This window comes from Cetorhinus maximus, chromosome 10, assembly GCF_964194155.1.
Source record: "Cetorhinus maximus chromosome 10, sCetMax3.hap1.1, whole genome shotgun sequence".
NCBI classification, from domain to species: Eukaryota; Metazoa; Chordata; class Chondrichthyes; order Lamniformes; family Cetorhinidae; genus Cetorhinus; species Cetorhinus maximus.
This window is the reverse complement of record NC_135888.1, coordinates 16,111,936-16,137,456: the sequence shown is the minus strand read 5'-3', so window position 1 is coordinate 16,137,456 and position 25,521 is coordinate 16,111,936. Positions and strand designations below refer to the sequence as shown.

Here is a 25,521-nt window from a genome sequence, read left to right as displayed (position 1 = left end):
TAAACTGACATACATAAAAGCACGAAAATGTATCCCAATGTTTTGCAAGGACAGCAAGCACTGTTGCTAAGGAGACAAGGTACAGATGTCACAGTAGAATCTGGCAATTTCCACCGTGAGCATCTGTACCTCTCCCTCTGTCGTATAGTTTAAAACCTACCTAATCAAACAAGCATTTGGTCACTTGTTCTCATGTCTCCTTTTTTGGCTCGGTGTTAAATTTTAATGCTACTGGGACACGCCTTGGGAAGGTTTATAACATTAACATTTAACAGCGAATGCAATTTATGAGGAGAGAATAGAAAATGAAGGACACTATAACCCTATAAAGAGGAGAATAAAGGGAGGTATTATAAGAGATTTCATAAGATACGTAGCAGAACTGTGAAAGTGCAAAGGGAGCAGGGTGGGGGGGGTGAATGGAAGCAGGAGGAATTTGGTGGTAGATGAGCAGGGAAAAGAAGAGAAAGAGTGAGAAAGGCCCACAGCTAGGAAATCAATTCGCAGGCAGTGTGTCTATCAAGAGTTACCTGTCTTTTTTTTGGGGTGGGGAGGGGTTGGGGACTGTTATGATCCTAGACCAGACTCCCAAGCTTTTGGCAAGATCTGAATAGGGACCAAGGGTGTTTTGTTTAATAAAAACAGAAAATGCTGGAAAAATTCAGGTCTGGCAGCATCTGTGGAGAGAGGAACAGAGTTAATGTTTCGAGTCCGTAACATTCTTCTTCAGAGTTCTTGTTCTTTAAGCAAAACGTTTTGTTTAAAGTAGACAAAGTTAGAGATCCAAGACACTTGCGAAGAGAATAAAGCCACAAGATTCCATGAGTTTTGAAGAAACAAAAATAAACTTTACTATAGAAGGTCAAAAAGGTAAAACAATTAACAAGATCTATCTTACACTAACATTCAGGGTTAATATGAGCATTAAGCACTGTGAGCCAACCAATCTTGTTGAAACTCTGTCTCTCTCACAAGGGGCTCCAAACTTTTCACTTTCGAAGGTTAAACCTCTGAATTCCCTCAAAGCCACTCCAACTCAGCCTGCCTCAATGACTGCACATCTCCCAGGGTTTTAACCTCATCTTCCGAGGCTCCATTCCTCTGGATTTCCGAGTCTGCGCTATAGCCTCTACTTCCTCGCACAATTTCAGCTCTTTAATAGCTGGCTAGCTTCACTTGGCTGGTACTGCCCTTGGATTTCACCAAGCTCCAATCTCCTCAGCTACACCAAGCTACAAATGGCTCTTAGGGTTTCTTCTGAGCCCTAGCCCTTTCCAGCGTGGAGTAAGTGACCTTCTGCGACCTTCTCAGCTCCCCAGGGCTTCTCCTAAGCCCCAGCTACAGCAGCACCTTTTCCCCTGCTGCAGAGCACTCTCTCCCACAGCAAAAACACAGATAAATTGAAACCCTAGAACCTTAAGCTCCAGTCATCGCCATGACAACACAGCCTTCCAAGGCTCACTGAATGCTTTTAAATTAATTGTAGCTCTAACTCCCAAAACAAAAAAACTCTCCGGGCTGCACTTCTCTGCAAGCAGTGTAGACACTTCGTCTCCAATTCTCCAGCTAAGTAAGCCCACCTGCTTTTAATGATCTTACCCTACTAGCTGTTAACCCTTTAAGTCAACATTGCCTCAGCCTTTTAGGTGTAATAGTCTTCAAGTTGCATTCGTTGCATTTATCCCATTTTCTACAGTTATCTTACTCTTCCCAGAACTAAAAATACCTCTAAAATATTACTATGAACCGGGTATTTATAACTGGGGGGGGTGTTAGGACAAGTGGGGGATGGAAATATTCAACAGTGGCATGGGGAGAGGATTATCAAACACTGAAAAGTGAGGAATTTGTTGCCTCCACGTTTCACAGTGCAGCCACATCTTGGGGTTACCATGGTACCGATGCTGATTCAGGCCTGCGCTCAGGTGCTGGTGACTGCAGTCAAGTAAATACTTCAGAAGAACACGATAGGGAATAACAAAGTTTGTTTACTTGCTAGAAAACATATTTTTCCAAATGTTTTCCTGCATTTCCTCCCTCTGGTATTCTTCCCAAATTCTTTTTGGGGGTCATTGACACAAAAAGCTGAGGTGTAGGTAGAGAGAATAATTATTGAGGCTCAAAGAAGGATCAGTAAAATGGCTAATTTTACTTGTAATTTCAGGCTGGAGCCTGAAATAACGTACAACAAAAGAATACTAGAAAACAGTGGGAACCTGAAATAAGAATTTAACTGCTGATAAAACACATCCCAAGCTCTTAACTTTTTCCAGAGGGGCTCTCTGAAGCTGTACACATGCAAGATAGAATGCCATCAAGTGGATCAGATTTTATAATTATGGTTTGACAGGTTTTACATAGGCAAAATTCATTATAAATGTAAACATGCAAATTTATAATGGAAGATAAAGTCGACAGAAATACGCGAAGGGAAGTCAAATAGTGCAAACCAGAAATGCATACACACAAAGTGGACCAGAATGCGATGTTATGATGATTTCTAGTTTCTTTAACAGAATAATTTCACCCTGTTAAGCTTTCCTCAAGTATGCTGAAAATGCCCAGCTCTACTTCACCACGACCTCTCTGGGCCCCTCCACTGTCTCTAAATTGTCAGATTGCTTATCTGACATTCAGGATAGAATGCTCAGAAATTTTGTCCAATTAAAAACTGTGACGATTAAAGCCATTGTCTCCAATCCCCAGCAGATACACTGTCCCCTAGCTACTGGCTCAATCCCTCTTTTGGTAACTGTCTAAGCTGAACCAGATCGGGGACCAGACATTTGACCCCAAGACGAACTTCCAACTACAGTGCCATCACGAAGACTGCCTATTTAACCTCCATACCATCACACAACTTCACCCCACCTCAGCTCATGTTTTGCTGAAATCCTCAACCTACACCTTTGTTACTCCCCAAACTTGACTATTCCAACACTCTCCTGCCAAGCCTCCAACATTCTAAACTCCATAAACTGGAGGTCATGTAAAACTCTGCTGTCCTTACCCTAACACTCACCAAGTCTGGTTCATATATCACCCCTCACTGACCTACGCTGCCTCTTAGTTCAGCAACATCTTAACTTTAAAATTCTCATCCTCGATTTCAAATCTCTCCATAGCCTTATCCCTCCCTATCTCTGCAATCTACTCCAGCCCCACAATGCTCCAAGAAATATGCATTCCTCTAATTCTGGCCTCTTGAGCATCCCCTATTTTATTTGCTCCCCCATTGACGGCTGTGCCTTCAGCTGCCTAGTACCTAAGCTCTGGAAGTCCCACTCTGAACCTCTCTGCCATTGTAGCTCTCTTTCCTCCTTTAATACATTCCTTAAAACCTATCTCTTTGACCAATCTATTAGTCATCTGACCTAATATCACGTGACTCTGTCAAATTTCACTTCATAATGCTTCTGTGAAAGAAACACCTCGGAGAGGTTTATTATTTTAAAGGCGCGATGTAAGTACAAGTTGTCATTCTTTCCAAAAACTTCATGTAACCTACAGGGAGTGTGAAATAATTGAAATTCTGTTCTTGACTACCTCTTAAAGGTGCCACTTTAATAATGACGTGTACTGCATGCAAATATTTAACATGGTGAAGTTGCTCTGGTAAATCACTGACACTGCAAGGACATTCAACTTATTTGTTGTAAGTGTGCAACCTAAAATCTGTGTGTTTTGAAGGCCCCTGTTTGACAGTAGAAAAATCAGATTGGGAATGGAGGAGAATCATCCTACTTTATGTACTAATATAAATAAATTGCAACACAATGCAACAAAAACACAAACCAGATGCCAAGTGTTACTGGAGTAATTTGTATTTTATCTCTTCTATCATGGACAACACATTCCAGGCAAACACACATTAGAAACAAGTTTTGAAATGACAATGCAACTTCCTAACTGGTAGATTTTTACCAGTGAGGGAGTAGCAATTTTCTATGATGCACTATGTGTACTATCATCTAGGTCCAGGGACTTTAAAGGGCTGAGACATCCAAGTTCACCAGTTCTGAAGAAGGATGGTGGGCAGCCAACAGTGCACCAGCCACTTCTGAGAGTGCAGAACCCACACTTCTAGCCACCAAGCTCCTTCAACTTCTATTCAGGCTACCACACTGCAAATCATAGTCCCTGCCAGCCTCACCATTGCCACAGCTGCGTACTATTCCCCTCCTGGCCTCTACTCCTCGCCTATTACTCAAATTTGTCCCCATTTTTTTCATTCTTTCATGGGATATGGGCATCACTGGCAAGGGCAGTATTTGTTGTTATTCTTAAATTGAGTGGCTTGCTAAAACATTGAAAAGGGCAGTAAGAGTGGATTACTGTGGATCTGGAGCCACATGTAGGCCAGACCAGGTAAGGGTGGCAGATTTCCTTCCCTAAAGGACATGAGTGAACCAGATGGGTTTTTACAACAATCAATGAATTTTGTCATGGTCACCCATTACTGAGACTAGCTTTATATTCGAGATTTATTAATTATCCTTAAATTCCACCAGCTGCCATAGTGAGATTTGAACCCATGTGACTAGTGCAGTGACATTGCCACTACTAGTCCAGTGACATTACCACTACGCCACCATCTCCCCTAGTTTACGGCTGCGCCATAAACTACACCTTTCTTCACTCCAGTTCAATTTTAGTCTCTACGGTATATTTCCCATACAACTTGCTACCCACTTCTGTTGCCAATTTCTGTGGAAACACCCCAACTTGCAACTCATGTCTTACATCTCTAGGTTTCCCAGCTTCTTTCTCCAGCTGGACAGCAAGAAACATTTACCACTTCAGTAGTCCTGTTCTTCAGCCTCTCCAACTACCCAACACCAATGCAGATCACAGGCCACTAAGATAGCTCCCTTTGACCATGTCATCCTCCTCTTAAGACATGGCCAATCATTCATTGGTTCCTACAACTCCTACCCAATTCATCCACAATTCTAACTGATAGAAATGTTAATTGTAACTAAAGGCTGCTAGAACACATAACCCATTTCACCTTCACATTAGCAACCATTAGGTTAAACTCTAAAAAGTAAATAACTTCTTTATGGAGAAAGGCTTGTGCCTGGGGGCTTGGAATTTTTATGTGTGGGTGGTTCTTGTCATCTTTTGGTATGTTGGAAGCACCGCACTCTGAGTGTAAAGAGATCTCACATTTGCAAAGTTTGGTTATTGTGTCTATGTGGTGTCTTGCATTTTACGTACATGGGGATTTCCACTTCTATACAGCCAAAAAAAAGTTTTGACATGTACACCTGGCTCCTAAGATCAATAAGGTAGGGTTAGAAGCTCCACTCAGGCTCAAATAAGAAGCCAAGGCTGCAAGCAGTCTGATTGGAGTGGGACTATTGGGAAGAGAACACAAGTTTGTGGCAGGGGCCTATGACAATGCAGTTTGCTGATTCAGCTGTCTCATTCATATTGAAATTAACAGTCATTTCAACTCTATATCACTCTATCATTGTTCATAAGTTTTCACTTCTGGCAAATTCTATTATGATAACTGGCACTATGTTCCACACTCTTCATTTGAGTTCCACATTCACTAAATGCTATTCTCACATTCCCCAATGCACATTTCACACAGGAATGAAAACTGTTAGTCTCGATCCATGTTGCACTGTTGCTATTAGAAGCACCATATGGCAACCAACACATCCCACATTTTCTCACCAACCTCCTTCGACTCTTCCCCACCTGACAACCCCGTAACATTCAAACTAATCCACAGAATAATACAGACAACAATCTGATGGGAAGACTCCACCTTTCTTTTCATGTGTTTTTGTCTAGTTTCCCTACATTTGCTTTATCTTTATCGAAGCAACATCAATGGGCAACAGGGCAAGCTACTGACCTCTCTGGACTTAGTCAATTCTTCGGCAGTGCTCGGAGAAGTTAAACAACCTGCCTTGCAACCTTCCATTCTTTCTTTGGGAACAGTTCCCAGCTTCTGTTGAATACTTTAACCAAATAGTGCAGACACATTTCACCGAGTGGACAGGTGCACGCGAAACTCCACCGCTACTGGTGTTGTATCAGACAAGATTCTACTGTAATAAAATGAGCCCTATGTTCCTTTGTAACACTCTGCTTCAATCTTGTACAGTGATGTGTCAAACCATTTTAAATAGTTCCAGACTCATTTCTGTCACTGCTTTCCAAGTCCAGTTAATACCAATGCAGGATGTCTAGACAATGGATTAAAAAATATAAACCCAATTAAATGTTCTGTTCTGAAAATGAGGTTAACAATCTCACCTGTGGCAGGGCAGTATCTGAACTACCAAGTCATCCTTGTACATAATGGTACTCTGAAACGGAGAGGCTGAATGTCAAATCTAGTAATTACTTATGCTCAATACAAATTTTTAATGGATTAATTAGATTATAAACAATTAATCAACACCTCCACAACTGTCATAATAATAATTCTTGGTGGGAGTGTAATTGTCAACCGTCTCATTAGCATTAAAATGTAATTTTCTCCCTACAGAACAAGCCATTCAGCATGATCACTTTAAAGTGAATGAGGCTAGAATGGACGACGGTGTTTGATCTGCATTCAAACCCAGTCAAAGCAGATAGGATGAACAATTCCTGTTTGCTGACTTTAATAGTCCTATAAAAGATGACGTAAAGCATTCTCAATCTAGTTTCAACTAGTCATGGGGTTATAGCATGAAAATTGTTCCTTAGTTCAGCTGTACATTGAATTATAAATGTAATACTAATCAGAAATGCCCTGAACATTATAAATTTAAAGAAAATTGTAAGAATTTGAGCAACAGGCTAATAGAACCATTCTTTGATATAACTCTCAACTCCATGAACCTACTTTCTCACCCTATCCTTAATCACTTTTGCCTCCAAAGTACATTTAGTTGTTTTTGGAACATTTGTATTGACTCCTCCTGTGACTTAACTGAGCAAATTATTCCTAAATTTTTTATCCTGAGGACAGAAAAGTTCCCTTTTACTCCTAACAGTATAATCCCTAGGATATAAGTCATTTACTGCAATATCCAACTTAATTGGACAAATTTAGGCAATCTCCTTCGTAATCTCAAAGTATTCAATTTTTGCTTCAATTAAGTAAAGTTTGCTGAATTTTGCAGAATGAAGATTTGCAGAATGAAGATTTGTAACTAAATCGCTTGCAGAATGAAAATTTGTAACTAAGCTCATTAATATAGAAAAATAAGTGAACAAGGCGCCCTCATGACAAGCAGATGGCAATATCAGAAACTTGCAACTCTGCTGAGTATTGTTTTATAATCTGTGAATTAATATATTAACAACTCAGTACATTGTACAGATAATGAGACACCAATCGTACTTGTTACTATTGTAGAAGACAAAAAGCCAGCAAAGAGAAAAACTGCTAGAAACATATAGCAAACAGAATCCACGAGAAAATGTTTCAAGTCAGTTCTAATGACCAGATACACTTGAAACATTGACCCATGATGCTGATTAGCTGCTGTGAATTTCTTGCATTTCTTTTTTGTATTTCAGATTTCCAGTAGTGCTTTTATTTTCTCACAGGTGAACACTAGGTTACCTCACCAAGTTAAAACATGGGATGTTCAGTTAATCGAAGACCATATATTGGCTGTCTCTAATTTGTTACACTGCTAATCTAACATTCAGTACTGGATGAGCAGAAACTGCCTCCAACTAAATACTGGGAAGACCAAAGCCATCATCTATGGTTCCCACCACAAACTCTGTTCCCTACCCACTGACTCCATCCCTCTCCCTGGAAACTGTGAGAGTGAACCAGGCTGTTCGCAACTTTGGTGTCGTATTTGGCCCGGAGATGAGTTTTAAATTACATAACCGCTGCATCACCAAGATTGGCTACTTCTACCTTGTGACATCACTAGATTCTGCCCATGCCTCAGCTCATCTGCAAATGGTCTAGTTTAACTTCAGGCAATTGCCATAGAGAGGGATGGAGTCGTTGGCTAGGGATTAAGCTTTTGATCATCTGTCCTACTAGCTCCATATGTAGCTTGATGTCAAATTCTGTTCTATTTGGGATGTTTGACTATATTAAAAGTGCTATATAAAAGCAAGCTGTCACTGTGTAAAACATGTGGGTTCCCCAGAGGTCAACAATGTTTTCCTACTAGTTATCGAGGATTGGTGGGTCTAAAAAGTCTGTTGGCCCCATTTCCTACACCATTGGTCCAGATACAATAACCTCAAAAAGTGCCAAAGCAGTTTTTTGCCATTTTCCCAAGTTTCCAAAGGAATGGAGGAGAACGGGCTGCATTCCCAATGAGATAGTGATTCAACAGCGTTTGTGAGTAACTGAGGCATAAAGTCCCAACAGATTTCAGGTTTGATCAAAGACATTCTAATGGGGAACCAGCAAATGTAACACATTTGGATTTCCAAAAGGCTACTGATAAGGTACCACACTTAAGGCTACTTAATAAGATAGGAGCCAATGGTGTTGGGGGTAGTATATTAGCATGGATAGATGATTGGCTAACTAATAGAAGACAGAGAGTTGGGATACGGGTGGCATTTTCAGGATGGCAATCTGTAACTAGTGGAGTGCCACAGGGATCAGTGCTGGGGCCACAATTATTCACAATATATATTAATGACTTGGATGAGGGAAATGAATGTACTATCGCCAAGTTTGCGGATGACACAAAAATAGGTGGGAAGGCAAGTAGTGAGGATGACATAAAGAGTCTACAGGGGGATATAGACAGGTTAAGTGAGTGGGCAAAATCTTGGCAGGTGGAGTATAATGTGGCAAAATGTGAGGTTATGCGCTTTGGCAGGAAGAATAGAGGAGTTGAATATTACTTAAATGGAGAAAGACTGAATAAAGCTGCAGCACAGAGAGATTTGGGGGTCCTCGTGCATGAATCCCAAAAAGCTAGCATACAAGTTCAGCAGATAATAGGTAAGGCAAATGGAATGGTGGCCTTTATTTCAAAGAGAATGGAGTATAAAAATAGGGAAGTCTTGTTAAAACTGTACAAGGTATCAGTTAGACCACACCTAGAATACTGTGAACAGTTTTGGTTCCCTTATCTAAGGAAAGATATACTGGCATTGGAGGCAGTCCCAGAGAAGGTTCACTAGGTTGATCCTGGGTATGGTTGAGTAGGTTGGGCCTGTACTCAATGGAGTTTAGAAGAATGAGAAGTGACCTTATTGAAACATATAAGATCCTTAGGGGGCTTGACAGGGTAGATGCTGAGAAGTTGTTTCCCCTTGTGGGTGAGTCTAGGACCAGAGGGCATAATCTCAGAGTGAGGGGTTGTCATTTAAAACAGAGATGAGGAGGAATTTCTTCTCTCAGAGGGTTGTTAATCTGTGGAGTTCTTTACCACAGAAGGCTGTAGAGGCTAGGTTAAGTATATTCAAGGCTGAGGTAGACAGATTTTTAATCAGTAAGGGAATCAAGGGTTATGGGGAAAAGGCAGGAAAGTGGAATTGAGGATTATCAGATCAGCCATGATCTCATTGAATCAAGGAGCAGACTCGATGGTCCGAATGGACTACTTCTGCTCCTACGTCTTATGGTCCACTGCAGCATCATCACAACCCTGACAGCAGCCTTTTACCCTCTCTGACCCAGAGGGGCACTGCAGAGAACAGTATTCACAAAAGGTGAAACCATAGGTAGCCAGGCTGTGTTAAAGCTGCAAATACTGCTTTTCCAAATTAAAACTGGAAAATGAAGAGTTTTAAACCATAGTATTAACTTACTTTTTCTCTTTCAGATCCTGCTGTGTTTTTTTCAGCAATTCTGTTTTTAAAATCAGGGAATGTAACAGCATGAGCCCAAAACCATTTACATAATAAAGATTTGCACAACAGGCAGATTGAAGACGATTCACACTCCAGCAAATAACTGCAACTCAGCCTAATGCTTGACATTTCTGCTTTGCTCAATAAGAGTCACAATTATATTAACTAAATTATTTCATTAAAATTAACATATGGAGGCATGCGGAGCTTGCACCCCATCAGAGAAAACCATGTCAGGGCATTTCTATGTCCTACTTACACATTAACAGAGAAACAGTGTAAAATTAAACTGCACAATTAACTCATTACATTCTACAATGTTTCTCTACCCACCAAAAGTTGACAGTGTACAGCAATCAGCGCTGGCATCACATGTCCAGCAGCGCACTTCTTGTGGAATGAAGTGCAATGAGAGATTAAAAACTGCTGTCGACATGTTAACATCAACATTTTTATGTAGTGAAATCTGAACATTTTAGACTTTTTTTTCCAACAAGCTGTCTTGTTTTGGAGAGGGTGAGAGAAAGAAGTGCAGGTTCACAGAAACACCCAATTCATCAGGCTCATGCACCATTCTTTGTGCACTGTTAACTGGCTACAGTACACATGTATGCAATTGAATTTTGATGTAATGCACTTGAACATCCACTGCCCTCAAGGACTCGGTCAAATTGTTGAGTTTCTTCAAACTTTGCGGACGGACATCTCACTCAGCAAACCACATCTGCCCTGGGCCCATTTACTGAGAGAAGATTTCAGAGTAAACAATATTCCTTGCTTTTCATTTAAACTCAACATGGATTCAGAGCTGCAGTGAAACTCGAGATAAGAGACGATCTGTGGTGAGATTTCACAGGATCGGAATGAAATCAAGCTTAAAACAAAAAGGGGTGGGGAGGAAAATCTGATGCAGGCAACCACAGAGCCAAAATGAATAACAGATGGACGAATAAAAACAGTTGTATGGCATTGACTGGAAGAATACCTGTACAGAAATAGCTTCATAAAACATCAACTTAGAAGGGAAAGCTCCGCTTGAAACATCTCATTAACTTCTTTCAGATTACAAGTATGTAGTTTAGACATAGAAAAGTCACACAGAGACTTCTGATAGAAGCAAAACCATGAGAATTAAAGGTAGATTATGGCTAAGGAATTGCAGTCTGACAGGTGTCATAGCAGACAGGAACAGCTGCTTGATGGAGGATTATATGGTTGATGTCTGCAGCCAAGTTATTTCTAATTTACATAATGACCAAAGTGTAGAAGTCAAATTAAGCTTGTGAAATCTGCAGAAACAACATTAAAATGGCAAATGCAAAAGGGATAAAGAATGCAGTTAATGATGGGGAGATTTTAATCTGTTGTGAAATTGCACAAGGGACAAATCAAATTCAAAGCTGCTAAACGCTTACAGGTGAAAATGAATGACCCAAGTTTGCAATTCACAGAACAGGGACTTTCAGAAGCAAGCAAGAAGCATTAGGATTGAACAGTATCCTCACCCCTTCCAATATTGACACAAAAGTGGTCCAGCAATTCAAAATGAAAGTTGGATACATAGCCAGAAGAGTAATAAGTCAATAGGAGTAGGCCAAGGCTTTATAATGCATTGGTTATAATACACTTGCCATATTCCAGACAACTGTGGACAACACACTTCAGCAAGCATGTAGTGAGGAGGGTGAAACAAAAAGCGATACAAATGTGTTCAAGTGTATAGGGATGAGCTTACGAGGAAAGGTTACAGAAACTCAAGCTAAAAAGATTTGTGAAAAAAATTAGATATAAAATTAGTATAAAATATTAAATTATTTAAATAATACGAACACAGCTAGTAGTTCTAGAGGGCATCATATATTAAATATGCGGCTCAATTTCCATGCAATACTCGTGTCAGTCATGTTCCAATGAGAAACCTTGTTATATCTAGAAATGGCATTGTGACAAGAATTTTCAGTATTAAGGGTGTCACACCCTGTCTATCAGATCCACCCACAACGGGTGGTACACACAATAGTTACTATTGTGCAGGTATTTGCCTGTGTTTTCTGATAGCCTTGCTTTTAAAATATTAATTTAAACTTTTTTCACAGTCGGAACCATCTCTCAAAGTTTTTTGTAAAACGAAAATTAAATTATTAAATTCAACTTTTAATTTTTCACCTCTCAGCTGGCCTGCTCCCTCCCTCCTTGGCCTCCTCTTTAGCTGCATATTTTGAAACTAGCTATCTTGCTTTGCCTGAGGTTGTTATTTCCTGCTGGAAGACCACCCACCTTCAGCATTTCTCGGACAGAAAGAGGAATTTAGCATCAATTACGCTTCATTTAGTATGACATAGGATCCGCACAGGTGAACTACGTGATACACATGAGTATTATTAATGATGCTTGTACCACACCCAATGAACAGAGACAATAAGCATCAGTTTCAAAATGTAACCCAAGAAGTGGAAATCAGCATCTAATAATAATTCAATGGTTCACTGCACATCATAATGGAGCCACCAATCACATGATACAAAATGTTACAGACAGATTTCTGGAAGTTCCTGAATATGCAGTCACAAGAACAACAAAAGCCAGTAACTCTTAACATTCTGGAAGTAAAGGTTCAGAATGAAACTGTTTATTCCCATATAATCCCTCTGGCCCATCCCCAATTCTGAGAGCACTCAACATAATCCGCTTCAAATTATTGCTTGCACTATATGTGAAAAACATGGCTTGCAAAGCTTTCCCTCCGAACAAGATGATCCATCTTATTAAAATGAAATAAAGCAAACTCCACAGGACCAACCTGGGATACAGCGATAAAAACAAAAAGCTAAAAGCTACTGCGGATGCTGGAAATCCAAAACAAAAACAGAATTACCTGGAAAAACTCAGCAGGTCTGGCAGCATCGGTGGAGAAGAAATCAGTTAACGGTGGAGAAGAAATCAGCGCTTCACATTTATTGTAATTATCGAAGGCAACATCAGCTTCACATTCATTCTTGCAGAAGCTGGTGCCTCAGATAAGAACTTCCAGCACCTTTAGCATCTGATTCCTGTGGTTCAGTGGTCTAGCCAAGTCCTTCATACATTGATCAGGCTAAGTCGTAATCATTCAAGTCTTCATTACCGTGAAAGTGAAAAAAAAAAATTTCATTTGTTCTCTTTCTCCTTCCCACCCTCACTCCAGAGGTAATCATGCAGGTTAATATGGACATTGAAACAGGCAAGCGACCGTCTGTCACAGTCATTTAGCACAAAGCGACATAAAGCAACTGTTCTGGTTGAAGGTAAAACTTTAAGCTGAAAGTACTTACACTTCATCCATCTCTACATCTTCCTCATTCTGAGGTAGTTGAAGGTAGGGATTGTCTGAAGCCGGTCGGAACTTGTAGCCCGTCAAGCAGAAGAATACGAGTGTGGCAAGTTCATCTAGGAACTAAAATTAATAGAACCTTTATCAGAAAATAATGCTATGGATTTTGGATCAATGAATGTAGAGTTCCTGAGCTCTGAAAACTTGATGCCTAAAGTTGCACTTTCATTCAAGTTTGTGTTCTCAATCGAGAAATATACATAAAAGATTAATTACATTTTTTCTAAATTTTAACAACATAAAAAGCAGAATTTATAGAAGTGAAAACATATTCTCCAAAGCTTCAAATTTTTCAAACAATTAAGTCCCTTGATAATTAAAAAATGCTATTACAAAGCAAGTGGTTCTCACCATTTCTCTATTACTAGGTCGCAGTGTCCCTTAAGTCTTTTCCCTTTCCCCCATTGCTGTCCCCTCCCCATTCCACAGCTTCAAGGTTGACAATCATCCTTATGCACATGATTTCTACTGAAGTTTAATAATAACTTTTGTGATGCTCGTGTTTTTTTTAACTGCTTGCTTCACAATGTTTTCAACAGAGGCCTGTGACTAAATTACCCAACCTCTAGGTTAAGGGTATTGTGAGGGGCAGGCAAAACAAGTCACAAATTGGTGAATGGGGCAAAATAATTGTAGAAGAAACCTTACCCTTCCTTAAAAAACATGGCCAAAAAAGAAACACTCTCTTGTTTAGGGCCAATGGGACACCTGGAAGAATGGCATAATGTCACAGCAGAACACAGCAGAGATACACAATGGGGATTCAAAGAAAGACCATGACAGCCGTGACTCTCTCTCCCTTTCTGCAGGAACCTATAATCTTATGTTGCAAATATCGGTGACAGTTCCCCCGATAGTCTCCTGAATTAAAAAGGTCTCTTCTCTAGAGATGTGACATAGGACCAAACAATCATAGTATGAGGCTCTGATCTTGTCAGTGATCAGTTATAAGGGAAAGTTAAATTTTGTAATTAAACTAATCATCATAAGTAAACTAAATTAACACAACTCATGAAGACATCGTTTTTAGAAAAACAAGCACATCCTGCAAAATTGGGAATATATAAAGTAATCATTTAAGGGCAGCATTTCTAAATTAACTAATTTGCATATTTAATTTTCAAAACATGTTTCGCTTATTATAACAGAAGTATATTTCAGTTTCAATGGTTGTGTTATTAAACAATTACTCCAAATAATGTCATAAATCAGTCTTTAAAAGGTAGCATGCATTATATCATTTTTCTCTTATGTTGTATACTTTTGTCAGCTTTCTCCTCCTCTTCTTCCTTGAAGGGATTGACTCGAATTCCCATAGCACCCTTCAAAAACTCACATTTTTTTTCTTTCACGGAATGTGGGCATCACTGGCTAGTCCAGCATTTTCATTGCCCATCCCTAATTGCCCTATAACTGAATGGCTTGCTAGGCCATTTCAGCGGGCAGTTAAGAATCAACCACAAGAGTCAACATGGACTCACAGGTAAGGGTAGTGGATTTCCTTCCGTGAAGGGCGTTAGTGAACCAGATGTGTTTTTACAACAATCACTGCAACTAGCTTTCAATTAAAGATTTTTATAAATTGAATTTAAATTCCGCCAGATGCTGTGGTGGGATTTGAACCTCTGCTGCCAGAGCATGAGCCTGGACCTCAGGATTACTGGTCCAATGACATTACCACTAAACCGCTGCCTGGAAAGGCAAGAAATCTAGACCACAAATCGAGACAAGAAAGTTTAGAAATCTGTAATAGGTGGATACAGATTGGATCTGTAGGGCTCAGTTACATACCCACCTTTACCACTGAGCCAGGGGAGGGGCTGTCGAAAATGGTTTTAAATTTTATAAGATTAACAAGCTGCATACCCTGTAAACTAGGCCATCTTCAATCACATATCTATGATAAAACTAGGGAATGAATAAGGAACTGGCTGTCGCATCAAAATCAGTAGATTAGAGAAAAATGTCATGGGAGGAGGAAGATCAGAGAATTTCCCAGGGATTGGTGTTAGGGCCACTAGAGTTTGTAATGTTGATCTACAATATGGGTTCAGAAAGTCAAATGCAAATTGGTCAAATTTTCAAACAAATCAAAAACCAGGAAAACAGAAAAAGTTTCTTTCAAGCTAGGAGTAATCTCAGTTGATAGCACTCTTGTCTCCAAGTCAGAAAGTTGTGGGTTGAAGTCCCACTTCAGGACTTGAGTACAGAAATCAAGACTGTACTGAAGGCAGGCTACACTTTTGGAGGAGCCATTTTTTGGATGAGACGTTAAACCGAGGCCCCGTCTGCCCTCTAAGATGGATGCAAAAAAAAAAACCCATGGCACTATTTTGAAGAGCAGGGAAAGTCCTGGCCAATATTTATCCCTATCACATCACAAAAACAGATTATCTGGTCATTATCACATTGCTGTTTGTGGGAGTTTGCTGTGCACAAATTGGCTGCTGCAAGTCCTGCAGTGCAAGAGTAACAACACTTCAAAAGTACTTCATTGACTGTAAAGTGCTTTGGGACATCTGGCGATCATGATAGGTGCGATATAAATGAGAGTGTTTCTTTCTTTCTTAGGAGGAACCATGGTATCAGGAGAGGCAGCCCAGAAATTACACAATGAGTGATAAATTATGTAAATCGACAGATGAATTTTAACACAGACAAGTGTAAATGATTCATCCAGGATAGAAAAAAGGGCCAGACATGTACTCCATGAAACTGTTATAACTGCCAAGGAAGAAAGTGAAAGAGGTCTAGGAATCTTCATAGACTCAACAGGTGGAATTCTCCATAAATGAGGCTAAGTGCGGTGGCGGGTGTTTTTGGCAGTGCCCACCCACCCCGCTGTCCGGAATGGCGTGAACTTGCACTCGATTTTGTGCTTGGAGCCTCATTAATTGTGCAAAGGCGCGTATCGGTTTGAATCACCTGGCGGGTCAGGAGTTGATTCGTGTGGCTGCTGTCAGCTGGCAGGTTCGAAGGTCTGGGCACCATATTTAAAGGCCAGTCCAATACACAATCTCACTCTCGTCAGCCCACCAGAGATGTCTGGCGGCCAGAAGAGGAAGGCCGAGGGCCTCCAAGAAGGAGGCAGCACCCTCACGTACCGGGCCCTCGAGGCCTTAATCAGAGGGGTACAGGCACAAAGGCACGCATTCTAATCCAGGATGGCTGCAGGAAACACAGCAGCCTCACCTCTCCGGCCTGGGTGGTCGCTGTGGAGGTCAGCGCAGCTGACAACCATGCCTGAAATGCCAGTGCAGGAAGAAGATGAATGATCTCATCCGCTATGCCAGGGTAAGTCATCCTTCAGCTCCCTCCAATATCAAACTCTGATCATGGCATCATGCACTCAAACGGCTACTCTCTTCAGGGATCTCACACAACCATTAGCAGGGGACACATATATACACTCATTCTCTCACCAAGACTTTCACTTCACCATCATCCCATCTATCATGTTGCTCAAGCTCCATCCTCTGGCCCTTCTGGGGAGGGCTCAGCACACACAGGGGACATGCATCTCACCCAACCTTTGCTCCCTCCCTTCTCATCACATGCTTTTCTTTTTCTTCATACAGGCCAAGCTGGCACACAACAGGCATGAGAGGTCACAGACCGGAGAGGGACAGCCGACATCATTGTCCTCACTGAGTTTGAGGCTGCTGCAGCCAAGCTGGCTGGGGAGGACAGGGATCACTCTTGTGGGGAAGATCGGCCTCTCTCACCAACCTAGCACTGACCCAACACTTCATCAAATCTAGACATTCACAGTGAGTCACATGCATGTCCTATCTAACTCATGCTCATTAACTGAAACTCTATTTTCTATTTTCTGGGCACCAGCAGATCAAGACCCTCAAACCAGTCCAACACCAGTGCGAGCCCACAGACTTTATCCAAAGAGGAGGCCGCGGAAGAATCGTCACGGCACTCACACGCACCCTCCACCAGTTCAGAGAGACACACGTCGGTGGGGCACAGCTGTAGATTAGGCTCTGTCTCACTTTCTAGGGAACACGTCACCGACGCAGCCCCCCCAGCAGTCGGAGGCAGGGACAGCCCAGGTCTCCAGCACTTGGCGGGCTGCTGGAGACCAGCCGCCTACTCAGTCCAAGTCAGATGATGAACCTCTGCAAGTGGCCAAATCAATGCTGGTGATGCAATGAAAGGTGGCAGAACATCAGGCAGAGATTCGACAGTCACTCAGCAAAGTCGAGCGAACGATGGAGGAGTCTGTCCGCGTTCTGTTTGATGTTGTGGCCCCAACATGCGAGTGCCTCATGGTCACCATGGGAAGGCAGGCGGCCACCATGGAGACCTTGGTCCAGCAGGTCTTGTCACATTTTCACTCAGCCCTGCACTCCATGGTTATGTACCTTGGTGGGCACCATCAGGATGTAGGTGACATGGGGACGAGGCACCTTGACCCCCCCTCCAGGTGCACCATCTCCTGCAGGAGTCAGGGCAGGGCCCTCGGGCATCCACAGGAAAGATGAGTGTCAGCTGGACATCCCAGGGGCTTCCTCTCAGAATACTCCAAGGGTGTGCAACCGGTCATAGCCCCCTCTGCCTGTGACCCCATCCACTCCAACTTCTCAGGCTGCCGAGGACACTTCTGCCCCTGAGCAGATGACACTTATCAGGCAGGAGCCCTCCAGGCCTCGGACCACCGGAGGATGTCCTCCAAGGTCATCACAGACATCAGGACGTAGCAGTCAGCAGGCTGCCTCTACCTCTGCTGCGGATATCAGGGCTGCATCCAGTCATAGCGGTACAGTTAGGAAAGTTAAGAAAATTGATGTCACTTTTGGGTCACAGGTGTGCTAGACATGTAAATAAATTGCACTTTTGTTTCTACATTTGATGGTTATGTGAATGTTCCTGTTAACTGAAGGCATTGTGATTGTGCACTTTGGAATCCTCTTATTTAGAGATTTGGCCTTGTTCCCACTCAATGAGAGTGTCCCACTGTGAAATTCATATTCCTGTGATGTCAACCTCAGTTGAACTAGTCTCTGCACCCCTTGTGTGTCAGGGAGATATGTTTAAATCTTCATTGGACATGTCTGATGTAAGCGTTTCTTACCCTTCTTTCTCAAGGAACTCCATTTAGTGAGGGCAGCTCATCAGCATTAATATTCTGGCGGCATTTGTCTCTCCAGAAGAAGAAAAGACATGCACAGGAGGAGGAGATCCCTAGGCATGTCCACATCTCAGTCGCAGCAGTGTTTGTATCGTTAGATGGCGGCGAAAGTTCAAGACTTCTCCCACATCTCTCTTTTTCCTGAAGTGGGTTCTCAGTTCCCAGAGTCAGCTCACTCACAGGGCCCCATAGACCAAAGCAAAGATCATGGCCTGGCGAATCATGAGGTCAGAGCGCGCAAGTGTGAATGCGGGACTTGGTCTCACTGCAAGTGGGTGGACACCTCCTGAACTGAAAGAAAATGGCATTGAAGGCTAGGAGAGATGTGGCTATATTCCCTTACATAACTTCACTCTTCCTGGAACCTGTCAGCAATTAATGTACCACGAGCATATCTTCGTTCCTCCATGACGTAATCATGCTGATACTGACCCTCAGCAGCCTCATGGGGTTCCTGGGCCTCCAGATCTTCATTCTCCAATGAGCTTTCATCCTCCTCCAGGTCATCCTCTGGCAGGGGTTCACCTCTTTGCATTGCCAGATTGTGAAGGGCGCAGCACCCTGCAATGATGTGGGAAACCCTGTTGGGAGTGTATTGTAGTGAGCCACTTGAGCGGTCCAAGCATCTGAAGCACATCTTCAGAAGCCCTATGGCCTGCTCTATAAGGGAGTGTGTGGAGCTGTGAGCAGCGTTGTATCACTCCTTGGAATGACTCTGAGGGTGATGCACCAGTGTCATCAGCCAGCATTTCAGTGGGTACCCCTTATCTCCAAGCAGCCAGCCTTGCAGGTGTAATGGCCCCTCAAAAATCTTCGGCACATGGGAGTGGCTCAGGATGTAGGAGTCATTGCAACTCCCAGAGTACCATGCACAAACATGCAACATGTGCTTCCGGTGATCACACACCAGTTGTACATTGATGGAATGATAGCCCTTGCGGTTTATAAACATTGGGGCCTGCTGCCATGGAGCCCGTATAGCCACATGGGTGCAGTCTATTGAGATGGCGGCGAAGCTGGTGAATCTTGCAGCCTGGCTATCTTCTTCCAGAGCAAACCTGATATAATGATGGGCCTTCTTGTAAAGGGCATCTGTGACCTCCTTTATGCATCAATGTGTTGTGGACTGAGAGACGCTGCACAGGTCCCTATTGATCCTTGGAAAGACCCAGAGGCAAAGAAATTTAGCGCTGCAGTTACCTTCAAAGCCACTAGCAGGGGATACCCTCCAACTCCATGTGGCGTCAGGTCTTCATGAAGAATGTGGCATATGTGATGTACCCCAGAGCTCGGGACAAGTGCAGACGTGCACGGCATTGCTTCTCATTCATTTGTACATAGGAGATGCTTCTATGATAAACCCCAGGTCTGGTGAGTCAGGGGCTCTCCCCTGACCCTCCTGTTCATGCCCTGGCTCCGCTTGACCATGCCCTCCTGCTGGAGCTGTGCGCGGAATCGCCTCTCCCTCCTTCGCTTCCTCCATTGCATTAGGATCCTGACAAAGGCAGCATTGAGCCCTGGATCCATATGTGCTTGTGTCTTCTCTCTGAAAGAAAACATTGAAGACATTAATCATTATAGGGGCAAGAAAGTGAAGCTCAGAAGATGACACATTTAGAAACTGTAAGGGTCCATAGTTTTTCCTGCCCTACTTGCATGGTGGCTGATGCCACCTTGTCCCTGAGATACCAGCACACACATTGAGGTGATCAAGAATGCATCGCAGATATGTCACATCTTGGGCCCCGCATGGGTTGCTAAAGTTTCAGTGAGATGAGTGACCCAACCTAGCTCTGTGCTCCAATCTCTGATGTGGCATACTAATGACCAATCAGTTGCTCATGGTGAATGAGTGGATGCCCTTTGACCTGTTAGGAGTGTCAATTCTGGTGAACATGTGACAGGCCTTCATTGATGGAATGCCATACATGATAGAGCTGTGCTTCACTATTGCCTGCATTCCCAAATTCTACATTCCTATGTGTTACTCTCGAGATGCAGCAACTGTGATGTGAAGCCATTGAGTTCTGAGTAGCCCCTTAACAGTGCTAATGAAGCCATTGGCTTTCAGTGGCTTTCATCACAATGAGGTCTTCCTCCTTTCTTTCTAAGCAGAATCCTGCTCACTCCTGCAGCAACAAGGGGTTAGAGAGCGACCCCAGAAAGGCCCCGCCTTGTGTTCACCATTCCCCGACTGCCATTCCACAGCCTTCCCTCCCCGTTGTCCCCCTTGCATTCGCCCTTCCTTCTGACTGCTATTCCACAGCCTTCCTTCCCCGTTGCCCCCGTGTTCGCCCTTCCCAGTGGCTGCCATTCCACAGTCTTCCTTCCCTGCTTCCCCCCTCGTGTTCATCAACCCCACCCTCGCCTCACAGCCCACCCCCGGTTGAAATCTTAGTTCCTGAAAGTGCAGACCTGCATGAGCACCACAGCACAGTGGTGTTCTTCGGGGCAATGTAGGCAAAGAGCAGGGGCAAACCAACCCTACAGCCCCAGCAGAGTGGCATTTATCGCAACAAGACCGACATTGCGCTATGGCTGGTAGGCTGTGTATGTTCCACTCACCCCGAAGTCACCAGCGAACTGAGGTCCGACTTGTGCACGCCAGCCCTTTTCAAACGGATTTGAGGTTGACGTAAATCCTCGCTGGCGTGACACAAGATTGGAAGGCCTGGCAAGATTCTGGCAAGCAGCAGACATGTTAATGAATGCGTTATGGCATTCGCGCCGCTAGTCAGCGGAATAACCGACCCGCCATGAACACACAATCGGGAGAATTGGAACCTATTTTTACGACAGTGGATTTGCGACTTTTTACCTGGCACTGGATTCTCCACTCTCACCCACCATGAAACACGCTGCAGGTGGGATGGGAGCATTCCACCCAACATGTCCAACCGTTGTAGAGCAACAAATCAACTGAGCCAATAGAATGTTGAACAATATCACCAGGACAGTGAAACACAATCAAGGAAATTACAATCAAAACCGACAGTGCTCTGGTCAGACACCTTGAAACCCTGTCCAATTCAGTCAATGAAATGCTGAGGAGACACGCGAGCACTGGAGGCAGTGCAAAGAGCTGTGAGGCTGATCTTCTTGTGTCAAAGGTTTGAGTTAGGAAGAAAAACTTGGCCTTTTCTGTCTTAAAAGGAAGTTGCCTGAGAAGTGATCTTGTTGAGTCACAGGAGGTATTAGTCAGTGTGGAAAAGGTAAATCAGGATAATTAGAGTGTAAAACAAGTAAATACAGGTTCAAATTAGTAAAAGGCCAAAATAACGCTGGTATCAGGGATGTACTACTTCACACAGAGTGCTCATCACATGGAATGGATAGGCTAGTGAAGCCAAAAACCTTTGAAAAATTGAATAAATAACTGGATGTTACAATGACTGCCTTTTAGGCTATTTCTGGATGGATAAACTGAGGTTGGCCAAATGCCCCGCAATCAACTTCTGATCAAGCAGTAAAACGCAATATGTCATCACCTCCTGCCCCCTTCCTTTCTCTTTCGATTCAGTAGAAATCCTGAACAACATTGTAAAACAAGTCAATTTTCTCTTGATTGACTAAATCTGAACTGCAATAGCAAGCAACCCCATGACCAACTCATCTACATTCTTGCGTTACAATATAGAATACAGTAAGAAAGGCCTCGGAAAAAAATAATTAACTAACTTCTTTTAGTGAAAGTCAGGCCAAATGATGAGTGTACTTACCTGATAGAGCCATTTCCATTGGAAGGGCACAATGATTTTGATCAGAATTGCTATGATCCGTGTAAAATAAATGTAACACACAATCTGAAAGACAAAAGAAGCAAAATTAGCATTTTAAAAACAGCATCATGACAGGCTAAACCTGGCTGAATGTACATTTCAACGTATATTCCTCATTTAAATACTATTTAGCACTTAATCTAATTAGTGGAGTTATTCATGATAAAGTGGGGTACTGCAGGAATAGCAAAGGATTATGTCATGGGATTCTCTGGAACTAATAATCTAAAAGCAATGATAACATTTGATGTACATGATTTCAATTCAGAACATTTAAAGTTTAAATAGTTACTAGAGTTACAGCTGCTGAACATATTGTCCAGTTTGTAAAATAGCGGTTTACTTCAAAATCATCACTCTAAACATAACTCAATTCAATTGTGACTAACTGATCTCAGTTGGGCAGGGAAGTGGGCTGTTAGAACTGGCTACAGTACCTGTGGGCTAAGTAAAAATAAAAACAGCTAGGATTCCTGCTCCAGATCCCCATCAAGTGGTCCCCAACTAAAAGGGGCACACGTGTGGTCATTAGTGAGAAAACTATGAAGGTAACATTCATGGTTGAGTATGTTACCTATATTTATTGCTGGGATCCATACATTAAGGATGATTACTTGAATGAGGTATTGGGCTGAAGGCTCCATAGATTTCCACCATAAAATTTCCATCATAAAGCCACACCTTCAAGCGAAGGGACAAAATTGGGAGATAAAAAAAAGTGCAACTTTTCAAACAAATTAGGAATGGTAAGTCAACAGTAGGGCCTTACTCTTTTAAACTAACATGCAACGATGCACTTCTAACAGAACAATATATTTTTCAGTGCACCTTGGAGCTCTTCCTAAAATTATTCTGGAAAGCAAATTAAAGGACATGATTTCTAAATCCTATTAAGCACTCAAACCAATTCTCTTCTTTCAGGAATCTATTTAACAGGTAAAGGCTTATAGAAAGCAAACATGTAGACATTTACACTTGACTGGACTTAAGTGTGTTGACATTCGTACTTCCAAGGTTTTGTCTGCTAGCACTGAGTTTTACAGCATGAGTTAATTGGAGCAGATTTTAACATCAGTCCCTACTGAATTTATATTATCCAAGCGCTAAGACAAGCAATGCTGTTACGCCAGCAACAGATTCAAAAATAAAGCAGCTCAGAAGGTGCTACAAGATTCCAAGTATCATAAAATTCAGTGCTAGCCAACAAGCAAATTCTGTGGGGATCCAATTGCTTATAATAACTATGTCTGTGCGAAGGCAGCTGGGAATTTAGAGAAAGAAACTGTGATTGTCTGGCTCAACACAGATGTTTGGATAGATCTAAAGAGTTGGTGTAATTCTGAAGTCTATCACTCCGGGACAAATGATGGGGCGGGCAAGGGTAATCTGAAACCCAAACATGGGTGAATTTTAGTCGAAAGGGAAGAGACAGACAGACAGAAACAAAGAAGCATGAGAGAGAAGGAAAGAACGTAAACCCACTTCAAACTCACCCACTTCCAGTTTTAATGGAGATGGGATGAGGGACAGGTGACCAATCCACCACTCTCAGGAGGAGGGTTGGTCATTGAAACCTTTTAAATAGGCTGTGTGTGAGCCATAATTTTATCAAGGTTTGTATTTCTGGCTGCTATCATTCAGGTTTCTCTGGCCTCGGGAATCCTTTCAGGTAAAATGGTGTGAGAAGGCCTGGATCCATAACGTGTCTTTATAGCCATGCGTGTGGCCAGGTACAACAACCGGCCAGGTAAACACCCCAGCCTCCAAGATCTTGCCCCAAACCAATCTCTCTCCATCGCTGACAGTTCCCCTACCACTGCCAAACAACAACCCAGAATCCTGATCTGTCAGCTGCCTGATCACCCTGCCGACATGCTCCACCCAATCACCCCATCATTCCACCCTGAACTAATCTAAGTTTCTCCTTAGCTGTGGTCTTTTCTGGAGCCTTCCTCACCTGACAGGCAGTCAAACATGTCAATTAGGCTGGCAACCTGGAAAAATGCCCCGCATTTCCTGACCATAATTCCTGGTGTCAGTGCTTTTTACTTGAGTGCTTACCCTAGCATCATTGTTTCCTTTCAATCATACCAACAGGATGAGCTAAAACTTACCATAACATAATAATGTCTGAAAAGCTTCAGTTTCGCCAAGTTAACTGCAGCTGTAAGAAGACAATGAGAGGAAAAAAAATAATAGGATCCTAACACGAATTAAACTGAGAATCAAAATACAATATCAGTCCTAGCAACTTTGAGAAGAAATTTCTTACTACATATTTCATGTCCATCTCTTTACATGGGTGGTTGTTTTGCTAGCTACCATTCTCCCTTGCTTACTTTTTTAATAAACAGTCAAGACCCACAGCAAAAGATACCATCAAAACTGAACAGGATAGGAGAAAAGGTGTGTTACATCTTTGATCCTAAAAGCCCATAGATTGTAGGAGGGAGGAGGTCTGAAGGTGAAGAATTATACAGTTTTGAAGTCATAAAGTCAGACAGGCAGACATTCAGTCCATTGAGTCTATGCTGGCTCTCCAATTCAATCAGTCCCATTCCCCCACTATCCCCATGGTCGCGAAGTTTATTTCTCTCAGGTGCCCATCCAATTTCCTTTGAAATCATTGATCGTCTCTGTTTCCACCACCCTTGTAGGAAGCCTGTTCCAGGTCATTACCACTCGTTGCATAAAAAAAGTTCTTCCTCATATTCCCCCTGTATCTCTTGCCCAAAACCTTATATCAAATCTCCCCTCAATCTCCTTTGCTCCAAGGAAAGCAACCCCTGTGGGAAAGAATAAATTAGGGCAGGGTGTGGTGGAATAAGTATTTATTCCAACCCAAGTGATAATGCAAGAGCAAGAGAGTCTGTAAAGCTTAGGTGAATGAAAGTGGAAAATTCGGAGGTGCATTAATCATACAAGAACCAAGTGCACCTATCACATATAATAACACAACCTCTAAACTAAATCCTAACCAATGCAAACACTAAGGCTATAAGGACTGATGCATCAGGAGCATGCTTATGAAGTTCTGTGTTGTCTCTATTGACTGGAGCCCATGTAAACAGCATATTGTATCTCCAGTCATCTATGAGGGATTCAGAAGAAGAAAGGAAACAAATGGCCTGTCAGCCAGTGTATCTCTGGTTCTGTGTTACGCAGATGGTAAACCTTGGTTGTGGCTGTTTGACAGGATGGTTAGTAGGTTACAAGTCAGCAGGTACTTAGCCTCTTCACATTGTTTGTGACTGAAGATCTGCGCTGAGCTATTCCCTGGGCAGCTGTGTGCCACAGATAAGAGACTTTTAAACAGAATGTTCTAGCATTAAATATTAATGGATGCTCAATTCTGTTCATTCGGGACCTGCCGCAGGAAGACTGCCGTGAAATTTTTGTTCTGAAAACTTACATTCAGTTCCACCAAGAAT

General features: G+C 42.5%; 1 protein-coding gene across 8 annotated transcripts in view; it reads right to left on the bottom strand.

Moving 5' to 3' along the window:
- Window positions 1-25,521, bottom strand: part of gpr107 (G protein-coupled receptor 107) — a 153,196-nt gene that overhangs the window by 44,991 nt on the left and 82,684 nt on the right. For 6 of the 8 annotated variants that reach the window (XM_078550052.1, XM_078550050.1, XM_078550049.1 and 3 more), the window contains 3 exons: window positions 24,205-24,254; window positions 22,031-22,114; window positions 13,110-13,231 (listed from right to left, as the gene is read on the bottom strand). In XM_078550052.1, the coding sequence (XP_078406178.1) occupies window positions 13,110-13,231; window positions 22,031-22,114; window positions 24,205-24,254 (256 nt within the window). The remainder of the gene's footprint in view (window positions 1-13,109; window positions 13,232-22,030; window positions 22,115-24,204; window positions 24,255-25,521) is intronic. The other 2 variants (XR_013577735.1, XR_013577737.1) reach the window with 1 other exon arrangement.